Source organism: Lepidochelys olivacea (genome assembly GCF_965140295.1).
Source record: "Lepidochelys olivacea isolate rLepOli2 genome assembly, chromosome: 25".
Taxonomy (NCBI): Eukaryota; Metazoa; Chordata; order Testudines; family Cheloniidae; genus Lepidochelys; species Lepidochelys olivacea.
The window spans coordinates 18265533-18286852 of NC_140435.1; the positions used below are offsets into that span (position 1 = coordinate 18265533).

At 61.2% G+C, this 21320-nt stretch overlaps 1 protein-coding gene across 1 annotated transcript; it reads right to left on the reverse strand.

Annotated features, from left to right (window-relative positions):
- Positions 1-13107: 13107 nt before the first annotated feature.
- Positions 13108-18260, reverse strand: GDF15 (growth differentiation factor 15). The gene is made up of 2 exons (XM_084614177.1): positions 17875-18260; positions 13108-14470 (listed from the first exon to the last, which is right to left on the reverse strand). Exons 1-2 carry the CDS (start codon positions 18182-18184, stop codon positions 13692-13694), a joined length of 1089 nt encoding a protein of 362 aa, XP_084470303.1. The 5' UTR covers positions 18185-18260; the 3' UTR covers positions 13108-13691.
- Between the last annotated feature and the right edge of the window lie 3060 nt (positions 18261-21320).

Below are 21320 nucleotides of genomic sequence, written 5' to 3' on the forward strand. Positions count from 1 at the left end.
CCCACACCCTGGGTCTGACAGTCCCTGGCAGCCCTTCGCCCCAAGCGGGAGGGAAACGCTGCCATTGTGGCCCTGCACTTCCACACACAGCCACTGGGAGGCGCCAGAGACCATCTGCACCAGTGCAGGGTCTAGGGGTGGTTTCAGAGGAGCAGCCGTGTTAGTCTGTAGCCGCAAAAAGAACAGGAGGACTTGTGGCACCTTAGAGACGAACCAGTTTATTTGAGCAGAAGCTTTGGTGAGCTACCGCTCACTGCATCGGATGCTGGCGGTCTAGAGGTGCAGTCTGCTGGGCTAAGAGCTCGGGGGGAAGACTCAGCACTCCTGAGCTTGCCCAGAAGCCCCTGCAGCTGCGGATTGTTTGGGCGCAGGGTGACCCAGCTGAGGGCCCGGTGAGCTGAGTGTGTCACACGCCAGTGCAGCTGAGGGCCCCGTCCCACCCCCACGGGCTCTACCACACCTCGCTCTGAGGAGCTATTATGGGATTTATACCGGGGTTATTTTTAAAGGCAAAGCCTCTTTCTGCTTCCTCCTGCCTCCACACAGGGCCTCTCCCGTCCCTTCACAGATCTCTTCTCTGAGGGGCTGAGGTCAGATGCTTCCTGGCCTGGAGAGAAGCTGCAAGCCACAGCTCATGGGTTAGAGCTGCAGCACGCCTGGCCAAGCCGGGGGTGGGGGGATGGGACCTTGCAGGCTGCGGAGGAGGGGGCACGAGGGACGCACTGTCCCATTGCCAGAGGCGCACAACTGCACAGAGCAGAGTCGGCCACCGACAGCCATGCCCGGCGCACTGGAAGGAAAGGAGGGTGACGCCCCAGCCCTGGTGCACGGATGGGATGGCAGGAGAAAGAACCTGCTGGGGTGGGGGGGGGGGGCCTTGCAGAGCCACCCTCATCCCCGCTCAGTGTGGCTCTGTCCCTTGCTGGGGCCCTGTACACACTGAGCCAGTCTGGGGCTGCCAGCAGTGACCACGGAGCTCCTCTCTGCGCCAGGCCCGGGGCTGAGGGCAAAGAGCCCAGGGAGGTGGGGGAACATCCCAGGAGCCGGGGAAAGGGGACAGGCCGGGCGTTCGAACGGTGGCTCTTCCAGTGCAAGGTTCTGGGCCATGGATCTCGCCCGGCTCTAGCCAGCCCCAGGGACCTGCAGGGGCTCCCGGCACGCAGGGCCTGGCTGCAGACTGCTCCCAGACAGAACCCTCCAATTCACCTCGCCAGCCACTAACACCCGGATCCCTGCCGAAGGTCTTCCAGGCACCAGGCTTGATTCTCCGCTCGCCCCTGTGTGCCCGGGACACTGCTGCGGTGAGGCTGGGCAAGTGAGAGGCTCCAGCTGTGTGGGCGGGGCAGGGAGTCAGGCATGGTGGGCAAAGCGGGAAGCCGAGGGGGATCCACCGGGTGGGCTGAGCCCCACAGAGCCCCCGTATCTCTTTACGAGGCCTGGGTCTGGCTCCCCTTGCAGCCTGCCCTTGGCACTGCCCTGTAGCCAGGCTGAGCAGCCCCATGCAGGCTCCCCACAGTGGAGGTGGCATGGGGCCCTGGCAAATAGTTGGCTGGATCTAACCCTTGCAATCCTGGGACCAGCTCAGTGAATGCCCGGGAGGCGGGCGGGACTGAGTGGACACATAGCAAGTTGAACATTAGTGACCCTGGTGCCCGCCCCAGCACTGCCATTTCCCATAGCACAGGCCCCAGGCCTCACCGCGGCTGGTCTCTGCTGCACCGACGGGTCTGCGTGGAGCTGCTGGAAGGAGGCCGAGGGCGTGAATCCGAGGCTGCGCGCCGATGTCGTGGTACGAGGGCTGTTCCTGCTGGAGCAGAAGGAGCTATTAGCGCTGGGCTATGTCACGGACTAAGGGTCATGTAGGCATTGGGCACTAGCTGGTCTGAGCCCACCACCTCGGACCACGCCAGCATCACCTCTGCACCCGGGTCCCAGAACCCCGGACGCTTCTTCCCCCCACCTCAATGGGGATGATGTGGGGATCGTCCCCCGGGGCCTGTCCCACACTCACCCGGCGGATTGAGTACGGGTGCTCTGGACCTGAGGCCCTGCCTTCCCCCACGGGCCTGGCCTGGTGGTCCCTTCACCCTGGCACAGCCCTCTGGACTGCGGCCCCCAGGCCCAGCGGTGCCCCCTCTCGGTGGGCTCCCACCCAGTTGACACCCCGTGGGTTCTGCTTGGCTGCCATTTCCTTCATCTTTAGGCCTGGCACCACCTTGTGTCCCTTTTGGCCACAGTAATTACATTTCAGATCTCTCAAGTCCTATGGGGGGGGTCGGCCTGCCCCGGCATTCCCAGGCACCCCTGGGTGGGCTTCCTGGAGTCCCACCTTTGAGAGGTCTCTGGGTGACTCCCCTTCTGAGTCCCCGATACGGGTCTCCCTCCTGCCTCCGAGCTGCTTCCACAAACTCATCTGCCAGGGCCCCTGCACTGCGCAGATCTTTGGGCTTCTGGTTCGCTAAACACGTCTTACGGTCTGGAGGGCAGATGTCCTACAGCATCTCCAACCCCTCCAGGTGATACATGTCCCCTGCGGTCGTGGCCCCTGCGCCCTTCCCCCACTTGCGGAGATATTCCCCCAGCAGGTGGGCGACCTCCTTGTAAGTGACACCTGAGGTCTTGCGCACACCTTGGAATCATTTCCCGTATGCCTCGGGGGTCAGTTCAAATGATAGATAGATAGAGGGGGTGTGTCTGGGGATGGAGAGATGGATGGAGAGATAGATAGATAGAGGGGGGGTGTCTGGGGATGTTCAGCAGCAAAGCCTGTTTGAACAGGTCATAGTCCCCCGTCTCAATACCATCCATTTGGCTGAATGCCTCTATGGCCTTGGGACCCAGCCTGGGGGTCAGAAAGTGGAGCCTATCTGCAGGGTCAGTCTGGTTCAGATCACAAGCCTTCTCAAAGGCTGTGAGATAGGCATCAATATCTCCCACCCCCCTCCTTGAACTGGGCAGCAGTTTGGTGTCTAGATTCCCCACAACACTGGCATCTCGGGGCCCTTCCCCACTTACCCCCCGGCAGGCCCTCTTGGCCCGCTGCTCCTCCAACTCCAACTCATGCTTCCGCTGTTCTGCAGGGTCCTCTCGTTCTCTCTCCCTGTCCGCCCGTCTCTGCTCCTCCAGATCCAGCTCCTCCAGCTCCACCAGTGGGGACCCTGACTGGGGCCCGCCTGTGCTGACTGGGGAGTCAGGTCTGATACACTCCCGGTTGCTACCCAGACTGCCCCCCCAGCTACTCCCCGGCTCTCCGGGCACACCGGGAGCCCCCCTGGGGTCTGGAGCCTGTTCCTCAGACTGATCATTCTCTACAAGCTGAGCCATCAGCTGCTCTTTAGTGAGCCTCCCCACGCTCAGCCCTCTCTCCCTGCACAGACGTGCCAGGTCCCTCGTATGGAGCTGGTTCTAGGACATTTCCACGCTGGTTCCTTTCAATTCCCTCGTTTTATTGCTGGCTGCCGCTCACTGCCACGTGCCTACACTTGCAGCCAACTGTCTACAGGGCGCATCCACGAGCCATCCTCTGCTACCACGTTGTCACAGACTCACAGATCGTGCCCACTCTTGGCCCCGTGCGGTCTATGGGGGGAATCCCCTTCAGTGAGACAGCCCTTCTCGAGGGTTGACTCTCTCTTGGGAGTTAAGCCCCTCCACCTCCTGGAGCCGCACCCCATAGAATCACAGGCTTGGAAGGGACCTCAGGAGGTATCTAGTCCAACCCCCTGCTCAAAGCAGGACCAATTCCCAACCCCTCTGAGGCTTAGCACACCTGTCTTTGCCATGGGCCCCCGCAGGGAATCCACTCGCTCTGGACCCCCGGGGCCTCCACTCCCAGAGGGAATAATGCCACCCTGTTCTCTAGACTGGAGCGACTCTCAGCCAACATAACACAGGAGGGTTTATTGAGCATCTGACCCCAGCATAGGAAACTCTCAGGGCCCTCAGGCCTGGCCTCCCTCAGCACAGCACATCCAAGTCTCCCCTGCATCCACGTGGGCTCTGCCTGCTCCCTCTTGCCAGCCCAGAGCCCCCCTGCTTCCCAGCTGGGCATCTGATATCTCGGCCCCAAGCCCAGCCTCTGTCCATTGTCTTTTCTCCAGGTAAACAGGGTCGCCTGGGCCCCTCTCTTCTCTTCTGTCCTCTGGCCCCTATGGTTGGCACCTGCTGGTCAGGTCACTGGGGTCTTCTCTCCGCAGCCCATTGTCCTCCCGCTGGCCAGACCTGGCTGCGACTCCTGCGCTGGGCCTCCCGGTCACCGGGTCACCAGTCACTGGGGTCTCCCTTCTCCGGGCCATTGGCTGGTGTCCCAAGTTCCCTCGCTGGTCCTCTGTAACAACAAACTCCCTCTCCCATCACCTCATTAAACCAGTAACACCCAGGGAAACTGAGTCCCACCCCCCCTGCATGCAAACCATTGGAAAACAAGGAAAAACAAGAAAATCCTCCATGTGGTCACCAGCTAACTTCCCCATGCAATGCACTGCCATGAGAGGCCTATGCCAGCCCTGGGCTCTGCCCACAGGCTCCGCCCTGCCCAAGCAATATCTGGGAGTGCCCAGGCTGGCTGGTGGGGGCGGCAGCCCCGCTTGCACTCTGCCCTCACACAGCACCGCAGCTGGAGTCACCACGGAGCCTGCAAGGGAGCCCTCCCGCCCCCCAGCTCTGTGGGGCAGGGCTGTTCTGCAGTGTGCCACCCACTCCGGGTCCCTGTTTCCCAGGATGCCTAGCAGGGCAGCCCTGCCACGCGTCAGAGCAGAGACTCCAGGGGAAGCTGAAAGGGGAAATGGCAGGTGCTCAAGGACTCTGCCTGCCTCAGAGCAGAGCAGGGGACAGCATGGGACCTGCACTGAGCCTGCCCTACCGAGCCCACCACAGGGGATTTGTGCCCAGCGTGCCGAGGGCTTGTTTAGCTCCCAGGGGGCGAAGCCGCCGGCAGTGCCAAAGAACGGTCCCGGCCCAGGAAGGCCTTTCACGCTGGGGTGGGGCCGGGCGACTCGCTGCAGAAGAGCATCGTTTGGCACAAAGCTTCTGCCCCCAGCTCCCTCCCTACGATGTCATCGCGCCGCGAGGGCACAGGCCTGCGTGTGGCCTCACCCTCGTTACCACGGCACCCCCCGGGCAGAGCTGCCTCTGGACGGTCTAATGGAGAGACCGCCGGGGGCCGCCCAGCTCAATTCCTGCCACAGGCCCGCGGGCGACCTCGGCCGAGGGGCCTAGTCGCTCTGGGGCGGAGCCTTCTGCACTCAGCTTCTGCGGCGAGGGGCACCAGGGACGTACCAGGAGCCTTGGCCCAAAGCAGGCGTCACCGGCCCACTGCCGCTGGTCTCGGCCCAGGAGGGACGGTGAACTCTGCTGCTCCCACCTGGCCCCGGGACCAGCGTGTCACCCAGACCTGGAGCTGAGAACACGCTGCTGCGTCTTAGCTGAGCCTCAAAGAGAGACCGTCCCCAGCTGCAGCATCGTGCAGGGCCGCGCAAATGTAACGCTGACGTTGATCGAACCTGGGGCCTCTGGAGCTTAGTGTGTGAGCCTCTATCGCATGAGCCAAGAGCCAACCGCCTGTTAGCTAGGGCTGTATGGCAGGCTCATTAACCTTTCTCTCAGTGGCCTGATTCCTATTTACCCCTGCCCAGAATGGGGGCCCACGGCACGGCCCCACGGCACGGCCCCACGTCCCCCGGGCAGAATGGGGGCCCACGGCACGGCCCCACGTCCCCCGGGCAGAATGGGGGCCCACGGCACGGCCCCACGTCCCCCGGGCAGAATGGGGGCCCACGGCACTGCCCCACGTCCCCCGGGCAGAATGGGGGCCCACGGCACGGGCCCACGTCCCCCGGGCAGAATGGGGGCCCACGGCACGGGCCCACGGCCCCCGGGCAGAATGGGGGCCCACGGCACGGGCCCACGGCCCCCGGGCAGAATGGGGGCCCACGGCACGGCCCCACGGCCCCCGGGCAGAATGGGGGCCCACGGCACGGGCCCACGTCCCCCGGGCAGAATGGGGGCCCACGGCACGGGCCCACGGCCCCCGGGCAGAATGGGGGCCCACGGCACGGCCCCACGGCCCCCGGGCAGAATGGGGGCCCACGGCACGGGCCCACGTCCCCCGGGCAGAATGGGGGCCCACGGCACGGGCCCACGTCCCCCGGGCAGAATGGGGGCCCACGGCACGGGCCCACGTCCCCCGGGCAGAATGGGGGCCCACGGCACGGGCCCACGTCCCCCGGGCAGAATGGGGGCCCACGGCACGGGCCCACGTCCCCCGGGCAGAATGGGGGCCCACGGCACGGGCCCACGGCCCCCGGGCAGAATGGGGGCCCACGGCACGGGCCCACGGCCCCCGGGCAGAATGGGGGCCCACGGCACGGCCCCACGGCCCCCGGGCAGAATGGGGGCCCACGGCACGGGCCCACGTCCCCCGGGCAGAATGGGGGCCCACGGCACGGGCCCACGGCCCCCGGGCAGAATGGGGGCCCACGGCACGGCCCCACGGCCCCCGGGCAGAATGGGGGCCCACGGCACGGGCCCACGTCCCCCGGGCAGAATGGGGGCCCACGGCACGGGCCCACGTCCCCCGGGCAGAATGGGGGCCCACGGCACGGGCCCACGTCCCCCGGGCAGAATGGGGGCCCACGGCACGGGCCCACGTCCCCCGGGCAGAATGGGGGCCCACGGCACTGCCCCACGTCCCCCGGGCAGAATAGGGGCCCACGGCACTGCCCCATGCTGCACAGCCAGGAGCAATGGTGCCTGGGGGCGGGGGCAGCATTTCCTCCGTGGGCTGCAGGGGCAGGGGTGCAGTGCAGGAACCTGCCCCTGGCACCAGGTCTCCTAGTCCCACGGGCACAGGGAGGGGAAGGAGAAGAAACGGGGGAAGGGAGCGCGAGGCAGGCAGGGTCGTCTTCTGCAGCGAGCCTCCTGAGTGGACAGACAGTACAGCAGGTTGGGGCAAGCCAGGCAGGGCCTGTGTTAGCCGGTCAGGTCCATGATCACCCCCGGCTGAGCGTCGAGCTGTCCCCGTGAGCTGGGAGCACTAAGGCTGCCCTGCTGAGCACAGCCACAGGAAGGCCAGGTGCCCTGGGCTTGACTTGCTTTCCGTTGTATTTGGGGCTAGCTGCTGGGGGCCCGGGAAACACCGGGGTCAGCAGGGGGCAAACAGGGTGCAGGCTCCTTCGCGCTCTCCAGTCACAACCCAGTGTGGGGCAGGGCCCTGCCTTCACACCCGGCAGCCAGGGCTGCCTTTAGGCCAGGCCAGCGGGTTATGAATGACAGGCTTGGCAGCATCCTTGGGACAGCCCAACTCTGCGCCCGTCCCTTGGCCTTTGAAACACGTCCCGTGGAGCCTCAGCCCTCCCGGGCGCCAGGAGCAGACGTGGCAGTGTGGGGGAGGGGGCCGGGCTCCAGGGAGCCGTGCGGAGGGAGCACTGCACTCGCCTTCATGGGCAAAACCGCTGACACCTCCAGCACCTTGGCACCTGGGAGGGGCCGCCCGCCTCGGCAGGAGATTGCTCAGCCTTGCGAAGGGGCCCCCAGGGAGCCGCAGCTGCAGGCGAGGGAGGGGAAGATACTGATATCAGCTCTCTGTGGGCTTTGAACTCTCAGACACAAGCCTGCCTGCTTCCCACAGGCCAGAGCCTGGCTCTCAGGGGCACCCAGCCATGGGGCCGTGCATCCCGCTCAGAGCAGCGCCAGGCACACCCTCAGCTGCCCTCCAATATACCGTGGGCCCAAGGGCAGGGACAGCCCAGCCAGGCAGAGCGCCACCTTTTCCCCCAGCTGCATCGCTGCCCCCCTCAGCAGCCCTCTGCTCTCCTAGTCGCTCTCAGCCAACACGCCTCCCCCCAGCCTGCGGCCACCGGAGCCGGGCCTCTCCTGAGCAGAGAGCCGGGGGCGGAGGGGGCAGGACCCCGACCCGCAGCCCTCGAGAACGATTCCCCTGCGGAGGATGCTGTGTCCACAGCAGCCCAGCCTGCGGCCTCCCAGCAGAAGCTAGGGCAGCCTGGGCCCTGGTGTTCCCTCTAATTTTTGACAGGCCGTGTGCGCAAAAAATTTCTTCTGGGCAAATTGTTGTGCTTCTGTGCCAATTTTTGTGCGCGCAGTGTTTCGCCGTGTGTGCGGGGTTTAGGATCCGTGTGTGCGTGGACATGCCCACAGCCTAGAGGGAACAGTGGCCCTGGGTGCAGGTGACAGGCCGAGCTGGGGGCCCTGGCTGGAGCCCACGGTTTGGAGGCTCCCGGGTCTGTGCTCCCTGCCTGATGCTAGGGAATGAAGCCTGGATCTTCCCTGAGAGGCTCCAGTCCAGCGGGGAGGGAGCTGAGAGCGAACACGGCCCCCCGCCCCTGAGATCAGTGTGTGGCCTGTGGCAGGGGAACAAACACCCCCCCGCGCAGGAGAGTGCAGGCCGAGGCCATGGGGCCCTGCCCCCCATGCTGCTGGGAGTGGGACCAATGGCGCCCGCATTGCCACTGGCCTTGGGCGGGACAGAGACAGCGTCAGAGCAGGGATGGGACGGGGCCTACAGGCGGAGCTGTCCTTCCGGCTGGGACTCACTTGCTCGCCCACGGCAGTGGCCCATGGTGGTCGAGTTCCCCGGCCCAATGTGGTTCGTAGTGCTTGGCCCAGCACAGAGCAGCCAGGGCACTGAGTGCCAAGAGCCGGACAAGGCTCCCATCGCATGGCCATAGAGCACACCCCATAGTCTCCGTGCTCGGGCTGGTGCCGGGGCCCTGGAGGTGGGGGGCGAATCCTTGGGCTCCCACCAGACAGCAAATGGTGCCAACGGCCCCTGCTGGTGACCCAGTATGGAGGGGGCAGGGTGGGGTAGGCCTGCCCCAAACCCACAGCAGAGAGAGTGAGGTGGGGTAGGGTGGGAAGGGGAGGGTACTGCTCCCATGCATCCTGAGGCAGGTTCTCTGCCATCCCAAGTGCCAGCCCTCACAGTGGCATCACTCCCCTCTCGGCCATTGGCTGGTGGCACGTGCCCGGGGCAGAGGTGCCTTATCTAATAAATTACCTAATAATCACCCAGATAAGGGGTGTTACTGGCATGAAGGGAGCAGTAAACATTAACCCGGCCAAGCCTGCTCGGAGCCAGGCCCAGCTGTGCTGGGGAGCAGGGAACAGCCCCCCCGGGGAGCAGTGTGGTGCTCCTCGCTGACCCTGTGCCAGCAGGACTTGCCGACAGCCCAGCTGGCCTGCCCCCTTCTGGGGCCGCCCGGTGTGGGAGCAGGTGAGCCTGGCCTGCAGGGCCATGGGGCCGGCCCCATGTCAGGCCTGGATTCCCAGGCTCAGGGATTCCCAGGGAGTGGCGAAAACATAGGCTGCCCCCTCCCCTGCCCGGAGCCAGTTCCCTGCAGCGCGAGGGCGCTTGACTGTCCAACGTCAAGCACCCAGGGTCAGCCCCGCGCAGCCGGAGCCCAAACGAACCGCGGCCTTCGGGAGGCCACGCCAGCCTGCGCTCCCCCCTTCCCTACTGATTTCCAGGGGACTCAGGGGTCTGGCTGCTGCTGACAGCCCCCTCCCAACTGTGCCCATCAGGCGCTACGGAGCCAGTGCTGGGGGACGGTAACGGGCTGCAGGAGGCTCGATCCTTCAGCACAGCTGTTTCCCAGCGGAGCTCCCCGCGGCTCCCTTAGGGAGACGCCGAGGGTCCTGTCGCAGATGCTGCTGAGCAGAGGGGCGATGTGCCGGTCTGGGTGCACCGGGCCATGCCTCGCACTCCCCAGGGCAGCCATTAACGGCAGTGCTGGCCCTTTGATCTGCTGGGACTTTGTGCCCCGTGTTTGCACACCGGCCTTCTGGGGCAGAAGCCTCCTGATCAATAAAGCCATAAACAGGCAGTTCAGAACAACAAACCCTGGCCCGGCTGGAAGGGCAGCAGGGAAAGCAGCTGCGGTAGCAGAACAGGCGAGGAGCCCGGGGCTGACTCGGCTCCCACCTGCACCGGCCGGAGCAGGGACAGGGAACCAGCGCTGGGAACACCCAGACCCAACCAAACCCGTGGTGCCTCTGAAGTCAGAGCCAGCGTCTGGGGAGCGCTGGGGGAAAGCGCAGCACTTCTGAACAGACACTGCCCATGCCCAGGGGTCTCCCCGCACGTAGGTAACCCACCTTCCAAGGGGCGGGGGCTGGGGCGCTGGGAGAATTCTTCCAGGCACCTATCACTGGGCTGCACGGGGGTCAGGTCGGGCTGGGTGCGTCTCTCAGGCATGTGGATTTTTCACGCCCCAAGAGATGAAGCTGGACCCCAGCAAATTCCTGGTGTAGACCAGGCCTAAAAACACGAGCCTGTGACAGTCTAAGAGCAGAAGAAACAGCACATTGTTACCATTACAGACCCTGCTGGGGAGGGGGTGTCCCATGAAAGGGGGCTCCGAGTTCCCGACTTTCTGAACAGGACACGCGCTGCTGGGGCTGAAGCTTGGGTGAGAACTCAGCGGACAACGTGCGTTGCTTGGTGCTGAGCTCCGGGGATCAGCCCAACGCTGACACACAGTGGAGAGCGTGGGAATTAGCCCTCCAAGAGCTCTGCCTGGCACCCCTGGGTGCAGCTTGCATGGCAGCAGGGCCTAGTTACAAGGAAGCACAAGCAGAGACAGGTTCCTGGGACACCGGCCCTGGACACCCCGCTGCTATGGGGCACTTGCAAGCTGCCACGCATTTCCACACGCAGCACCTAGCAGCGGGAGGGGCTGTGTCTGGGTGTCCGTCCCCTCCTTAACACACCCCTAATGGGAAGGAGGCAGCTGACTCTGGGGGAGCAAAGACACTGAGCCCTTTGGGGCATTTACTCTCCCCACACAGTCTCTGTGGGCCCTGGAGGAAGAGCCTGAGGCCCGCAGGTCTGGCGCTGTGATCACAGCTCCTGGTCCAGGAGCTGTGGGGCCTGCTGGGGAGAGACGTCACGGGGGTCATGCTGGGAGGGGACACTGACTGGGGCAGCTGATCAGGGGACAGGCCCAGCCTGCACTCGCTGTACCCATGCTCTCTCCAGCTGTCCTTACACGTGCAGAGCCAGCCCACGGGCTTCCCACCTGGCCCGTTGCAGTGCTCCGCCAGTGAGCTTGGGATCCTGCCGCCGCAGGGGAAGCTGGCTGGCTCGTGTGTTCCTTCACCCCTGCCCTGTTTGTGGCTCACTTGCCAGCAAGCGCTATCTGGAAAGTGGGATGAAGGAAGTTCCTCAGCCTTGGATCTCGAGCTCAAGGCCGAATGCAAAGTAGCGTTACAATTTCAAGGACGCAAACAAATCAAAGGTTTCTAGGACAACCCGCGTGGCGATTACTCACCTGCCACGAAAGCCACTGCCCCTTCCCGCACCAGAGCCGGGTGAGGCCACAGCCGAGCCTATGGCACTTACAGCCAGTTCTCCAGTAAGGCGTGACCCTGCCCCATGGCATCCGGGGCAGCTGGGCCTGAAGGCACTGGGGAGCCGGCAGCGAAAGTGACAGGGGGTGACGCTGGCTGTGAGGGGATGGGGTTGGGAGGGATGCCAGGCAGGAAGTGATGCTGGGGAAGTGGAAAGTGACCCACCAACAGGTGAAGGGGGATGCGGGAGTAACCTGAAGGACTGAACCCCAGGGGTTACGGCAGTGCCGGGTTCCAGGGCCGAAGCCAGCAGGCAGGGATGCTGTTTGCACACGTCTCTGGCTCAGCCCCTTGGCAGAGAGGCCGGGGCTGAATGGCAGGCAAGGAATCCAACCTGCCTCCTCGCTGCCTGGGAGCGAGCCCGTCCAGGTCGGGCTGAGGCCGCGTACGTGGGGCAACGCAGGCTGCCAGCGGTGCTGGGAGAAGGGGGTGACCCCCAACCACCACTGACCGCACAGATCCATGGGCCTGGCTCCTCGGAGTGCGAGAACCACTCTGCCACCGGCCCCCCTCTCACTGCTCTCCCTGCCGGCAAGGCCTGCCCCGTGCTGCTGGGCATAGTCACTGCCAGCTGCAGGGCTGGCGTGGTCCCAGCAGCGGGTGCAGAGCGAAGTTCTCCACAGTCAGCGAGGGGTTAACGGCTCCCCAGCGGGAGCCGTTGGTTAGTTCGGGAACCTGGGCGGGCGTTACTCGCGGCAGAACAATGCTGCCAATGTGCAGCGGTTTCATCATCAGCAAACACGACTTCGAGAGCTGACACCTGCTGAGGAACCGCAGGAATTGCGCCGGAGGCCAAGGCAGCGGGCCGCTGGGTGGCTGGGGGAGGCGGCCCAGAACGAAGCCCAGGAAAGGGGGGTTAAACTGGGGCTGGAATTCCACCACTGAGTGGCATCTCCGCCAGCTCCCCATGGGTCCTCCAGCCCAAGATCGGGGGGCAAGGGCAGGTGGCAGCCAGTTCAGGAGGGGACGAGGCACCAGCTCCAGAGTTTGTGCCTCTGGCCAGAATGAAGCAACCCCAGAGCAAAGGAGCCATCTGCATTAGCACTTTCAGCCCCCTGGCCCCTCACCGGCTGGGATCAGGGTTGGGGCATGCTGGTAGAGGGCCAGGGCTAGCGGGGATCCCTGGAAGTGCTCCTATAGATGCAGCCGGGGGCTCAGGGATCAGAAGTGGGGTAGGGGAGCCACCACCCCATAAAGGGCTGGGCCAAGCCTGCCCCTGCTCAGCAGAATGGATGGGTCAGGGCCTGGTCCCAGCCTGGAGCATTCACTCCCAGGGCCACCTGGATGGGAAGGGACTACTCCCCCTGGCCTGTGAGGAGAGAGTCCAGCTCCCGGCAGGCTGCTGTCCACATCAAAAGAAACAAGGAGCCCTGATCAGTGCTCCCCAGAACAGCCACGGGCTGCATGGGCCCCAGGGACGGTCACCCCAAGAAGGGGGCCCTGCCAGAGCAAGGCTGGATGGGCGGGTGGGCAGAGCAGCACTGCGGGCAGAGCAGCTATCTGCCCCAGGCGCTCTGTGCAGCCAGGGTTTTGCTCTGTTTGGCAGGGACAGAACCGGAAGGGACCCGGGTCGCTAGAGGACACAGGAGTGCACCAAGGCCTGCCCTTTTCGCTGAGAAGTTTATTTGATTCCGTTATCACAACAGTGTCTTCTTATAAATATACAAAACCAGGACCCTGCCATAGCACTAACCCCAATAAGTTAACAATAAATAAGAGGGGTGTATAAATAAATCCCTACTAAAGTGCACATTTTGCTCAGACTCTTAGGTGGCATGAGCCCCCAGGGAGCAGCCCTGCTGAAACCTGCCTCAGGGGTTTATCCTTCTACGGGAGGAAGAACCCACCTCCCCAGGCAATAAGTGGGAGGGGGCTAAGTGACCATGGTGCAGCTGGAACAGGACCCTGCCCAGACTGGTGGGCCCTGCCCTCGGTGACTGTGCTGCACCTGACAAGGCTGCAGGGACTCTGGCCACACTAGCGTTCCCTGAGCCACATCCAGCCGGTTCCAAGCGGAGCAGGATGCAGGGGAGAGGAGAAGAGAACAGGTCTGTTTTCTGGTAACTGAACTAGACACTGGAAGGGCGTGGGTCAATGCAGTGGGCCTTGACTGCCAGGGGTATGACTGTAAACACGCCCATGCCATTGCACCCAGGGGAAGTTTGCATCAGACGGGAGGTCTTTAAGAGCCACTGACTGTGTTTGCCTCTCTCAGCTCTGCCATGGGACTAGCTGGGCCAGCAGCGTCTGGTAAGGGGGCTCATCTCGGCGGCTGGATGGCTCAGGGTCGCTTCCTCTCCCAGCAGCTCTGGGGGATGCGTGTGCCCTCAGGCACAGTGACACTTGGTGACGATCATGTCCTCGAAGAGCGTGGAGACGAGTCTCCCGTCGCTGTCATAGTGCATGAGGACCATGGGGTCGTAGCCAGCGGGCACGCAGCAGGGGGCAGGCGTCTCTTTGGACAGAGTGTGCATTCGGGCTTTGATCTGGGTGTGCATGCTGGCTGGCTTGTAGTTGTGAGGGCAAGACCCTTCACAGAACTTCATGTAGTAGCTGTTTGGGGCGATCACCCAGTTGGACCAGCCGATGTCTTGGAAAGACACTTTGAGGGACTTGAGGCAACATTTCCCATCGCTCTTTCTGCATTCTTCCTCTAGCGCCCTGGCTTTCCTCGGCCTGGGGCCCAAGTGCCCCTGGGTTTCCACCTCTAGGTTCAGCGTCTCAGCCCCATGGCTGGTTCGGTTGGTGGCCAGAAAGGCAGAAATATCTGCAGGGAATACCAGCTGCAGATGGAGCCTTTGCTCCGTGCTCACTGCCCAGTGCCGGACAGCAGCCCCCAGGTCGAGGCTCAGGGTCTTGGAATCGAGGGTATAGGAATGCAGGAGCTTGGGATGCCCGTTGTGCTGCCCATGCTCCGGCAGCTGGTAGATCTCTACTCGAGATGGCCAGGAGACATTGAGTCTAGAGACATCCTGAGTGCTGAGAGTTTGCTCGAAGAGTCTCAGTTCAGCTCTCATCACGCTGAGCTCCTGGTGGAAGGCCTCGGTCCGGGACAGCACGAGATTGTAACAGGAGCTGCCAGCAGAGGCTTCCGTCCGGCGCTCCACTGCAGAGAGAGGAGGCAGCGAAGGGTTAATAGGGGCTGCTTTTCCACACCGCCACTTTCTGGTCCTGCTACAAACTGCCCACCCCGGCACAAGCCAGCATCTCAGATCCCCCCCGGCACCCGAGGCTGCACGTGCAATGTGACACACGTGTTATCCTCATGTGCTGCACATGTACACGTGTACGTAACAGCCATTCCGTGGCAGTGCAATGTTCAGAGTGAGGATTGCCCACCTCCGCTCCAGGGGCCCGACTGCCATGTGCTTGCTGTACCACTGTGTGGAAACCCTTCTAAGCCACCCGGCCTGGGGCTCTCCACGCACGCAGTTTGGCAGGTGTCCAGCACCAGGATATTAATAGCTGGGTCCTCACAGCACTCCCGGGTGATCCCCATTTCATAGCTGGGGAAACTGAGGCAGAAAGTCAGGGACTTGCCCCAGGGCACAGAGGCAGGCTGTGGCGGGCAGGGCTGGGTCTCCTGAATACCAGCCCAGTGCTTTAGCCCAGTGTTACCCCAAGCCCCAGGTAAAAGTTAGGGCCTCACCCTCCATGGAGCAAACATGAGTAGAAATTTCCCCCCCCCCAAAAAATAAACCCCAAAACATTCATGCTAAGTAAGGAACCGGCAGCAGCCTTCCCCCAGCACTGGCTGTGCCCTAGTGTCATAACGCTGCGTTCACCCCTTGGCCCATTAACTCGCCTGTGTCCCAAACGCTGCGGCACTCTCAACACGCAGCCAGTTCAGCTGGGCCAGGCAGGACCCGTTTGACCCTGCCCCCCACTCAGCGTCAGCCGAACAGAACCGCAGCGTTGATGATTAAAGGCCAAAACACACATCCAGAAGCAGCGACACCAAACTGCGTGCGGCTGCTCCTGGCCAAACACGCCCAGCTCCCCTGGCTCTGCTCTGTGCGAGCCAGGGTAACAGCTGGACCACCACTCGGGGGACCCACTTTAACCCTTGCTGTGGGTTGTCAGTCTTGCCAGGCCAGTGGGCTCTGCACCCTAGAGATGGGGCAGCGCAGGGCGACGCGTGTGTGTGCCAGAGAGCTCAACACGAGGCCTGGGCACCACTTGGAGGGGGTGGGGGAGGGTTTGCCGGTTGGCTGCATGGGGAGGAGTCTTCAAGTGACATCCTTGGCCTGGTGCATGGGAGTCAGAGGCGCTCGTCACCTCTGGGATCAGGCCACGGGGACCAGAGCCAGTTTGCAACACCTCTGGGGCAGACCCGGAAACACACACCAGGAGCCCTGACCCTGCCCTGTGCAGTAACTGTGGGACCATCCCACGCAGTGCATGGGAATGGGCCTTTCAGCCCCTCACTCCTGGGGTGCTTCTAATCCTGTCCCACACACCGGCATGTAGACGGGGGAGCACACGACCTGACCCAGCCATCAGAGAGGTTTGCAAACTCTGGTCCCTTCCCTTTCCCCTGCCCTACCTCACGTTTCCTGGCCTGGGAGCATCGCCAGCCTTGGCCATACAAAACCCAGGAGTCAGGCCCCAAATCAGGGGTTAATAATGGCTGCTGGAGGCTTTTCATTGTCCTTTATGCTTCAGGCCCCTGGGCTGCTCTCTGGTTCCAGCCCCCCTCCATCAGCGCAGTCAGCCACGCTGGAGTCCCAGGCCCATTGGACCACCAGAAACCAGCTCCCTTTTCACGGATACACGAAAGCTGAGATTTTCACAAAGCCATATGCCTCCAGGAGCCGGACTGTAAATAAACCAAGTATCACAAAAGCGTAGCCAGGGGCAGAAGTGGAACCAGAAACAGTCTAGAAAGTGCCCCATCTTGGCATCTTTCTGTTCCCCAGGGCAGTGGGAAGGGCCCAGAGGCAAGGCAGAGCCCAGGGCAGGAGACTTACTGTTGCTCGGCCAGAGGTCCTGACAATGTTCGGGGAACCAGCTGAACCTGCAGATGCTTTTGGGACCCAAATCTCCAGCTTCAGCCCTCACTAATGGGCCTCCAGAGAGCCAGGCCCAAGCCGCTTCTGGCTAGTTTGAATCAGCAAAGCAAGCGGCTGCAAAGCCCTGGTGCCAGAGGTGCCGGCCGGACCCCGCTCTGCAGGAGCCGGCTGGTGTCAGCGTGGAGCAGGCAGAGCTGAAGGAAGAGCCAATTCTGAAAAGGCTTCACAGCAGCTGCTCCCATGTGAATCTGCCCCAGCCCTTCTACCGCGGCTCAGCCCTGGGAGCACTTTGCTAAGGAAAACGGGCAGAGGACAGAGACCCCCTCCACAGCAAGGAGGTCAGGCTAAGGGAAGGGGACGCGCTCTGGCAGCTGGGTTCCAGGGCTGCCTGACCACCTGGAGCCCTGCGAGGAAGAGGGACCCCACGACTCCTGTGTGCTCCCTCAAGACACCTGGAAAAACAAGGATTGGGCAGAGTCCCATTTGTTCCTTTCTGAAGGTCAGCACAGGCCAAGGGCCCCTGGCTTACAGTCCCTACACCCATCGTGCTCCCGGCCGCTACTGCCCATGCAGGAGCAAAGCACTCCCACCGGGGAAGGTGCTCACCAGCCTTCTCCATGGGCAGAGCCCCCGGCCGCCGCACAAGGGGAGACAATCCCTGCCCCACAGAGAGCAACCTGACCGAGCCCAGAGGGACCTCCGGAGGAAAACGCTCCCACGATTGCACAGGTCAGTAACAAGCACAAATCGATGGCTCCACATTCCCACAATGTCTTTCTTAAGCTAATAAATAACATAGCCGGCCCGGCCCCCACCTGCCCACCCAAGCCGCATGAGTTGGCCAGTTGCTGTGGCTGAAGTGTGCCCGGTGCAGCACACACGGCTTCCATCTCCCATGTGCGGGTCCACCAGCATGGAGACGAGCTCGGACACGGCGAGTCAGCGTCAGGTCGTCTAAGGGGCCCGGCTGAGCAAGGGGGTCTCAACCCCCCTTGGCTCTGCACGGGGCCAGTCCAACACCAAGCACCCAGCACAGTGGCCACTGCCCAGCTCTGCTAGACCCCAGACTGGACTCCCGGGAACGACGCAGCCCTCTCCCCAGACTGGACTCCCGGGGCACAACAGACAGGTTCCTCTGCACGCCCAGGGCCGGGGCAGCATTTTCAAGAGCACCTCCGGAGTGGAGTCAAGGGAACTTGGGCTTCTAGGTCAGGGCAGCACCTTCGAAAGTTTCTCCGCAGCTGCTCGGAGAGAAACCGAAGGCACAGCCCAGGCGCCCATGGACACGCTCGACTCTCAGAAAGCCAGAGGTTAGCAGGGGCTGCCAGGGTCAGCCAGGCCAAGCCCCTGCCAAGATCCAGGAGTTGTTGGGTCGCACCCCTCCAGCCTCCGTTGGAAACCTCCAGCGCGGGAGCTTCTCTGACCTCCCCAGGCTCTGCGCCATTGACCCAGGGCTCAGACAGCCAGGGCGTTTTCCCGCTCGGTTGGTTTTACTTACACTTTGGAGTCAGGAGGTGAAGCGTCCTGGGTGGGGCTGTCGCCCAACTTTCTTCCCTGCTCCGGTTCCCCCACAGCTGGGTGAGTTTCTCCCTGTAGAGCTGACGCGCTCTCCTCACCCCATCCTGGTCCAGCCTCTGCCGGAGCACGGGGGGCTCCTGCAGCCCCAGCCGATCCAGGATGCCCCTTTGGATTGTTTCGAGCTGAAGCCTGTTCTCAGCCCATCCGTGCGGCCGCGGTTCCACGCTGGAGAGCAGCAGCAGCAGCAGGCAGGTGGCGGCGTACCTGAAGTCCTGCCTTGAGCTCTGCATTGTGCAATAGGACAGGCAGTGGAAGCAGCACCGAGGTTGTGCAATCTCGGTCTATATTTATAGCACACTCTGGACATGCAGCTTTCATCAGCCTCTGAGAGAGAAATGAATGAAATGGACCAGACCTGGCTTTATACTGAGCTGAATCTTGCCCGCCCTCCCCATCCCTCCACTCCCCCCCCCACTCACTCGCCGCCTTACGTCACTGTGTGAAGCAGTAAACACACATGCAGCAGGAATCTCTCCTGTCCCCCGGCCTGGGGAAGATCAGCCCTGGTGGAAGAGCAGCCCTCCCATCCCAGGGCCCTCGGCTGAAATTTTATGGGAGAGCTTGGACAGCGCGGAGGCCTGGGGATTTGTGATGTGTTTTGCAGCTATGGAGACGGCAACGATGACTAAGAACCAAGAGATGCTTCTCCATGGCCGGCTCTTCGAACTAAACATTTGCCCTCCATGTCCCCTTTTCTCAGTTGACCTTGGTGTGCTAGCAATGGGCTTGGGGGTCCATCCGGTGCAGAGAGGTGGGGGAGGCGGGGGAAGTGGTATGCAGCCCGGCAGAGCAGTTTGGAGAAAATAACCCACCCCAAGCCTGCCTGGAAGTCTCAGCAAGGCCAGCACCTTCCCGCCTTCCTGTTAACACTGCTGCCAATTTGTGCATTTCTGACCCTAGTGCCATGTAAGCGCAGTGCTGCCTCGAAGGCTGGAAGCAGGTGTGACAGATCTGGCAATTTCCTGCAATGGCCTCGGGAGACCCTGGCTGAAGTTTCTTTGTTCCCTTGAAGTCCATTTCAGAGTAGCAGCCGTGTTAGTCTGTATTCGCAAAAAGAAAAGGAGGACTTGTGGCACCTTAGAGACTAACCAATTTATTAGAGCATAAGCTTTCGTGAGCTACAGCTCACTTCCTCAGATGCATATCGTGGAAACTGCAGCAGGCTTTATATATACACAGAGAATATGAAACAATACCTATTCCCACCCCACTGTCCTGCTGGTAATAGCTTATCTAAAGTGATTTCCAGCACAAATCCAGGTTTTCTCACCCTCCACCCCCCCACACAAATTCACTCTCCTGCTGGTGATAGCCCATCCAAAGTGACAACTCTTTACACAATGTGCATGACAATCAAGCTGGGCTATTTCCTGCATAAATCCAGGTTCTCACATCCCCCCACCCCCATACACACAGAAACTCACTCTCCTGCTGGTAATAGCTCATCCAAACTGACCACTCTTCAAGTTAAAATCCAAGTTAAACCAGAACATCTGGGGGGGGGGGGGGGTAGGAAAAAACAAGAGGAAACAGGCTACCTTGCATAATGACTTAGCCACTCCAAGTCTCTATTTAAGCCTAAATTAATAGTATCCAATTTGCAAATGAATTCCAATTCAGCAGTTTCTCGCTGGAGTCTGGATTTGAAGTTTTTTTGTTTTAAGATAGCGACCTTCATGTCTGTGATCGCGTGACCAGAGAGATTGAAGTGTTCTCCGACTGGTTTATGAATGTTACAATTCTTGACATCTGATTTGTGTCCATTTATTCTTTTACGTAGAGACTGTCCAGTTTGACCAATGTACATGGCAGAGGGGCATTGCTGGCACATGATGGCATATATCACATTGGTGGATGTGCAGGTGAACGAGCCTCTGATAGTGTGGCTGATGTTATTAGGCCCTGTGATGGTGTCCCCTGAATAGATATGTGGGCACAGTTGGCAACGGGCTTTGTTGCAAGGATAAGTTCCTGGGTTAGTGGTTCTGTTGTGTGGTATGTGGTTGTTGGTGAGTATTTGCTTCAGGTTGCGGGGCTGTCTGTAGGCAAGGACTGGCCTGTCTCCCAAGATTTGTGAGAGTGTTGGGTCATCCTTTAGGATAGGTTGTAGATCCTTAATAATGCGTTGGAGGGGTTTTAGTTGGGGGCTGAAGGTGACGGCTAGTGGCGTTCTGTTATTTTCTTTGTTAGGCCTGTCCTGTAGTAGGTAACTTCTGGGAACTCTTCTGGCTCTATCAATCTGTTTCTTTACTTCTGCAGGTGGGTATTGTAGTTGTAAGAAAGTTTGACAGAGATCTTGTAGGTGTTTGTCTCTGTCTGAGGGGTTGGAGCAAATGCGGTTGTATCGCAGAGCTTGGCTGTAGACGATGGATCGTGTGGTGTGGTCAGGGTGAAAGCTGGAGGCATGCAGGTAGGAATAGCGGTCAGTAGGTTTCCGGTATAGGGTGGTGTTTATGTGACCATTGTTTATTAGCACTGTAGTGTCCAGGAAGTGGATCTCTTGTGTGGACTGGACCAGGCTGAGGTTGGTGGTGGGATGGAAATTGTTGAAATCATGGTGGAATTCCTCAAGGGCTTCTTTTCCATGGGTCCAGATGATGAAGATGTCATCAATATAGCGCAAGTAGAGTAGGGGCTTTAGGGGACGAGAGCTGAGGAAGCGTTGTTCTAAATCAGCCATAAAAATGTTGGCATACTGTGGGGCCATGCGGGTACCCATAGCAGTGCCGCTGATCTGAAGGTATACATTGTCCCCAAATGTGAAGTAGTTATGGGTAAGGACAAAGTCACAAAGTTCAGCCACCAGGTTAGCCGTGACATTATCGGGGATAGTGTTCTTGACGGCTTGTAGTCCATCTTTGTGTGGAATGTTGGTGTAGAGGGCTTCTACATCCATAGTGGCCAGGATGGTGTTATCAGGAAGATCACCGATGGATTGTAGTTTCCTCAGGAAGTCAGTGGTGTCTCGAAGGTAGCTGGGAGTGCTGGTAGCGTAGGGCCTGAGGAGGGAGTCTACATAGCCAGACAATCCTGCTGTCAGGGTGCCAATGCCTGAGATGATGGGGCGCCCAGGATTTCCAGGTTTATGGATCTTGGGTAGTAGATAGAATATCCCAGGTCGGGGTTCCAGGGGTGTGTCTGTGCGGATTTGATCTTGTGCTTTTTCAGGAAGTTTCTTGAGCAAATGCTGTAGTTGCTTTTGGTAACTCTCAGTGGGATCAGAGGGTAATGGCTTGTAGAAACTCGTGTTGGAGAGCTGCCGAGCAGCCTCTTGTTCATATTCCGACCTATTCATGACGACAACAGCACCTCCTTTGTCAGCCTTTTTGATTATGATGTCAGAGTTGTTTCTGAGGCTGTGGATGG

Excerpts from the sequence above, each read along its gene's own strand:
- GDF15 (XM_084614177.1), bottom strand. The coding sequence starts at position 18,184 with ATGCAGAGCTCAAGGCAGGACTTCAGGTACGCCGCCACCTGCCTGCTG. Across the intron at positions 14,471-17,874 it reads TCACCTCCTGACTCCAAAGT|TGGAGCGCCGGACGGAAGCC; the intron begins GTAAGTAAAACC and ends CTCTCTCTGCAG.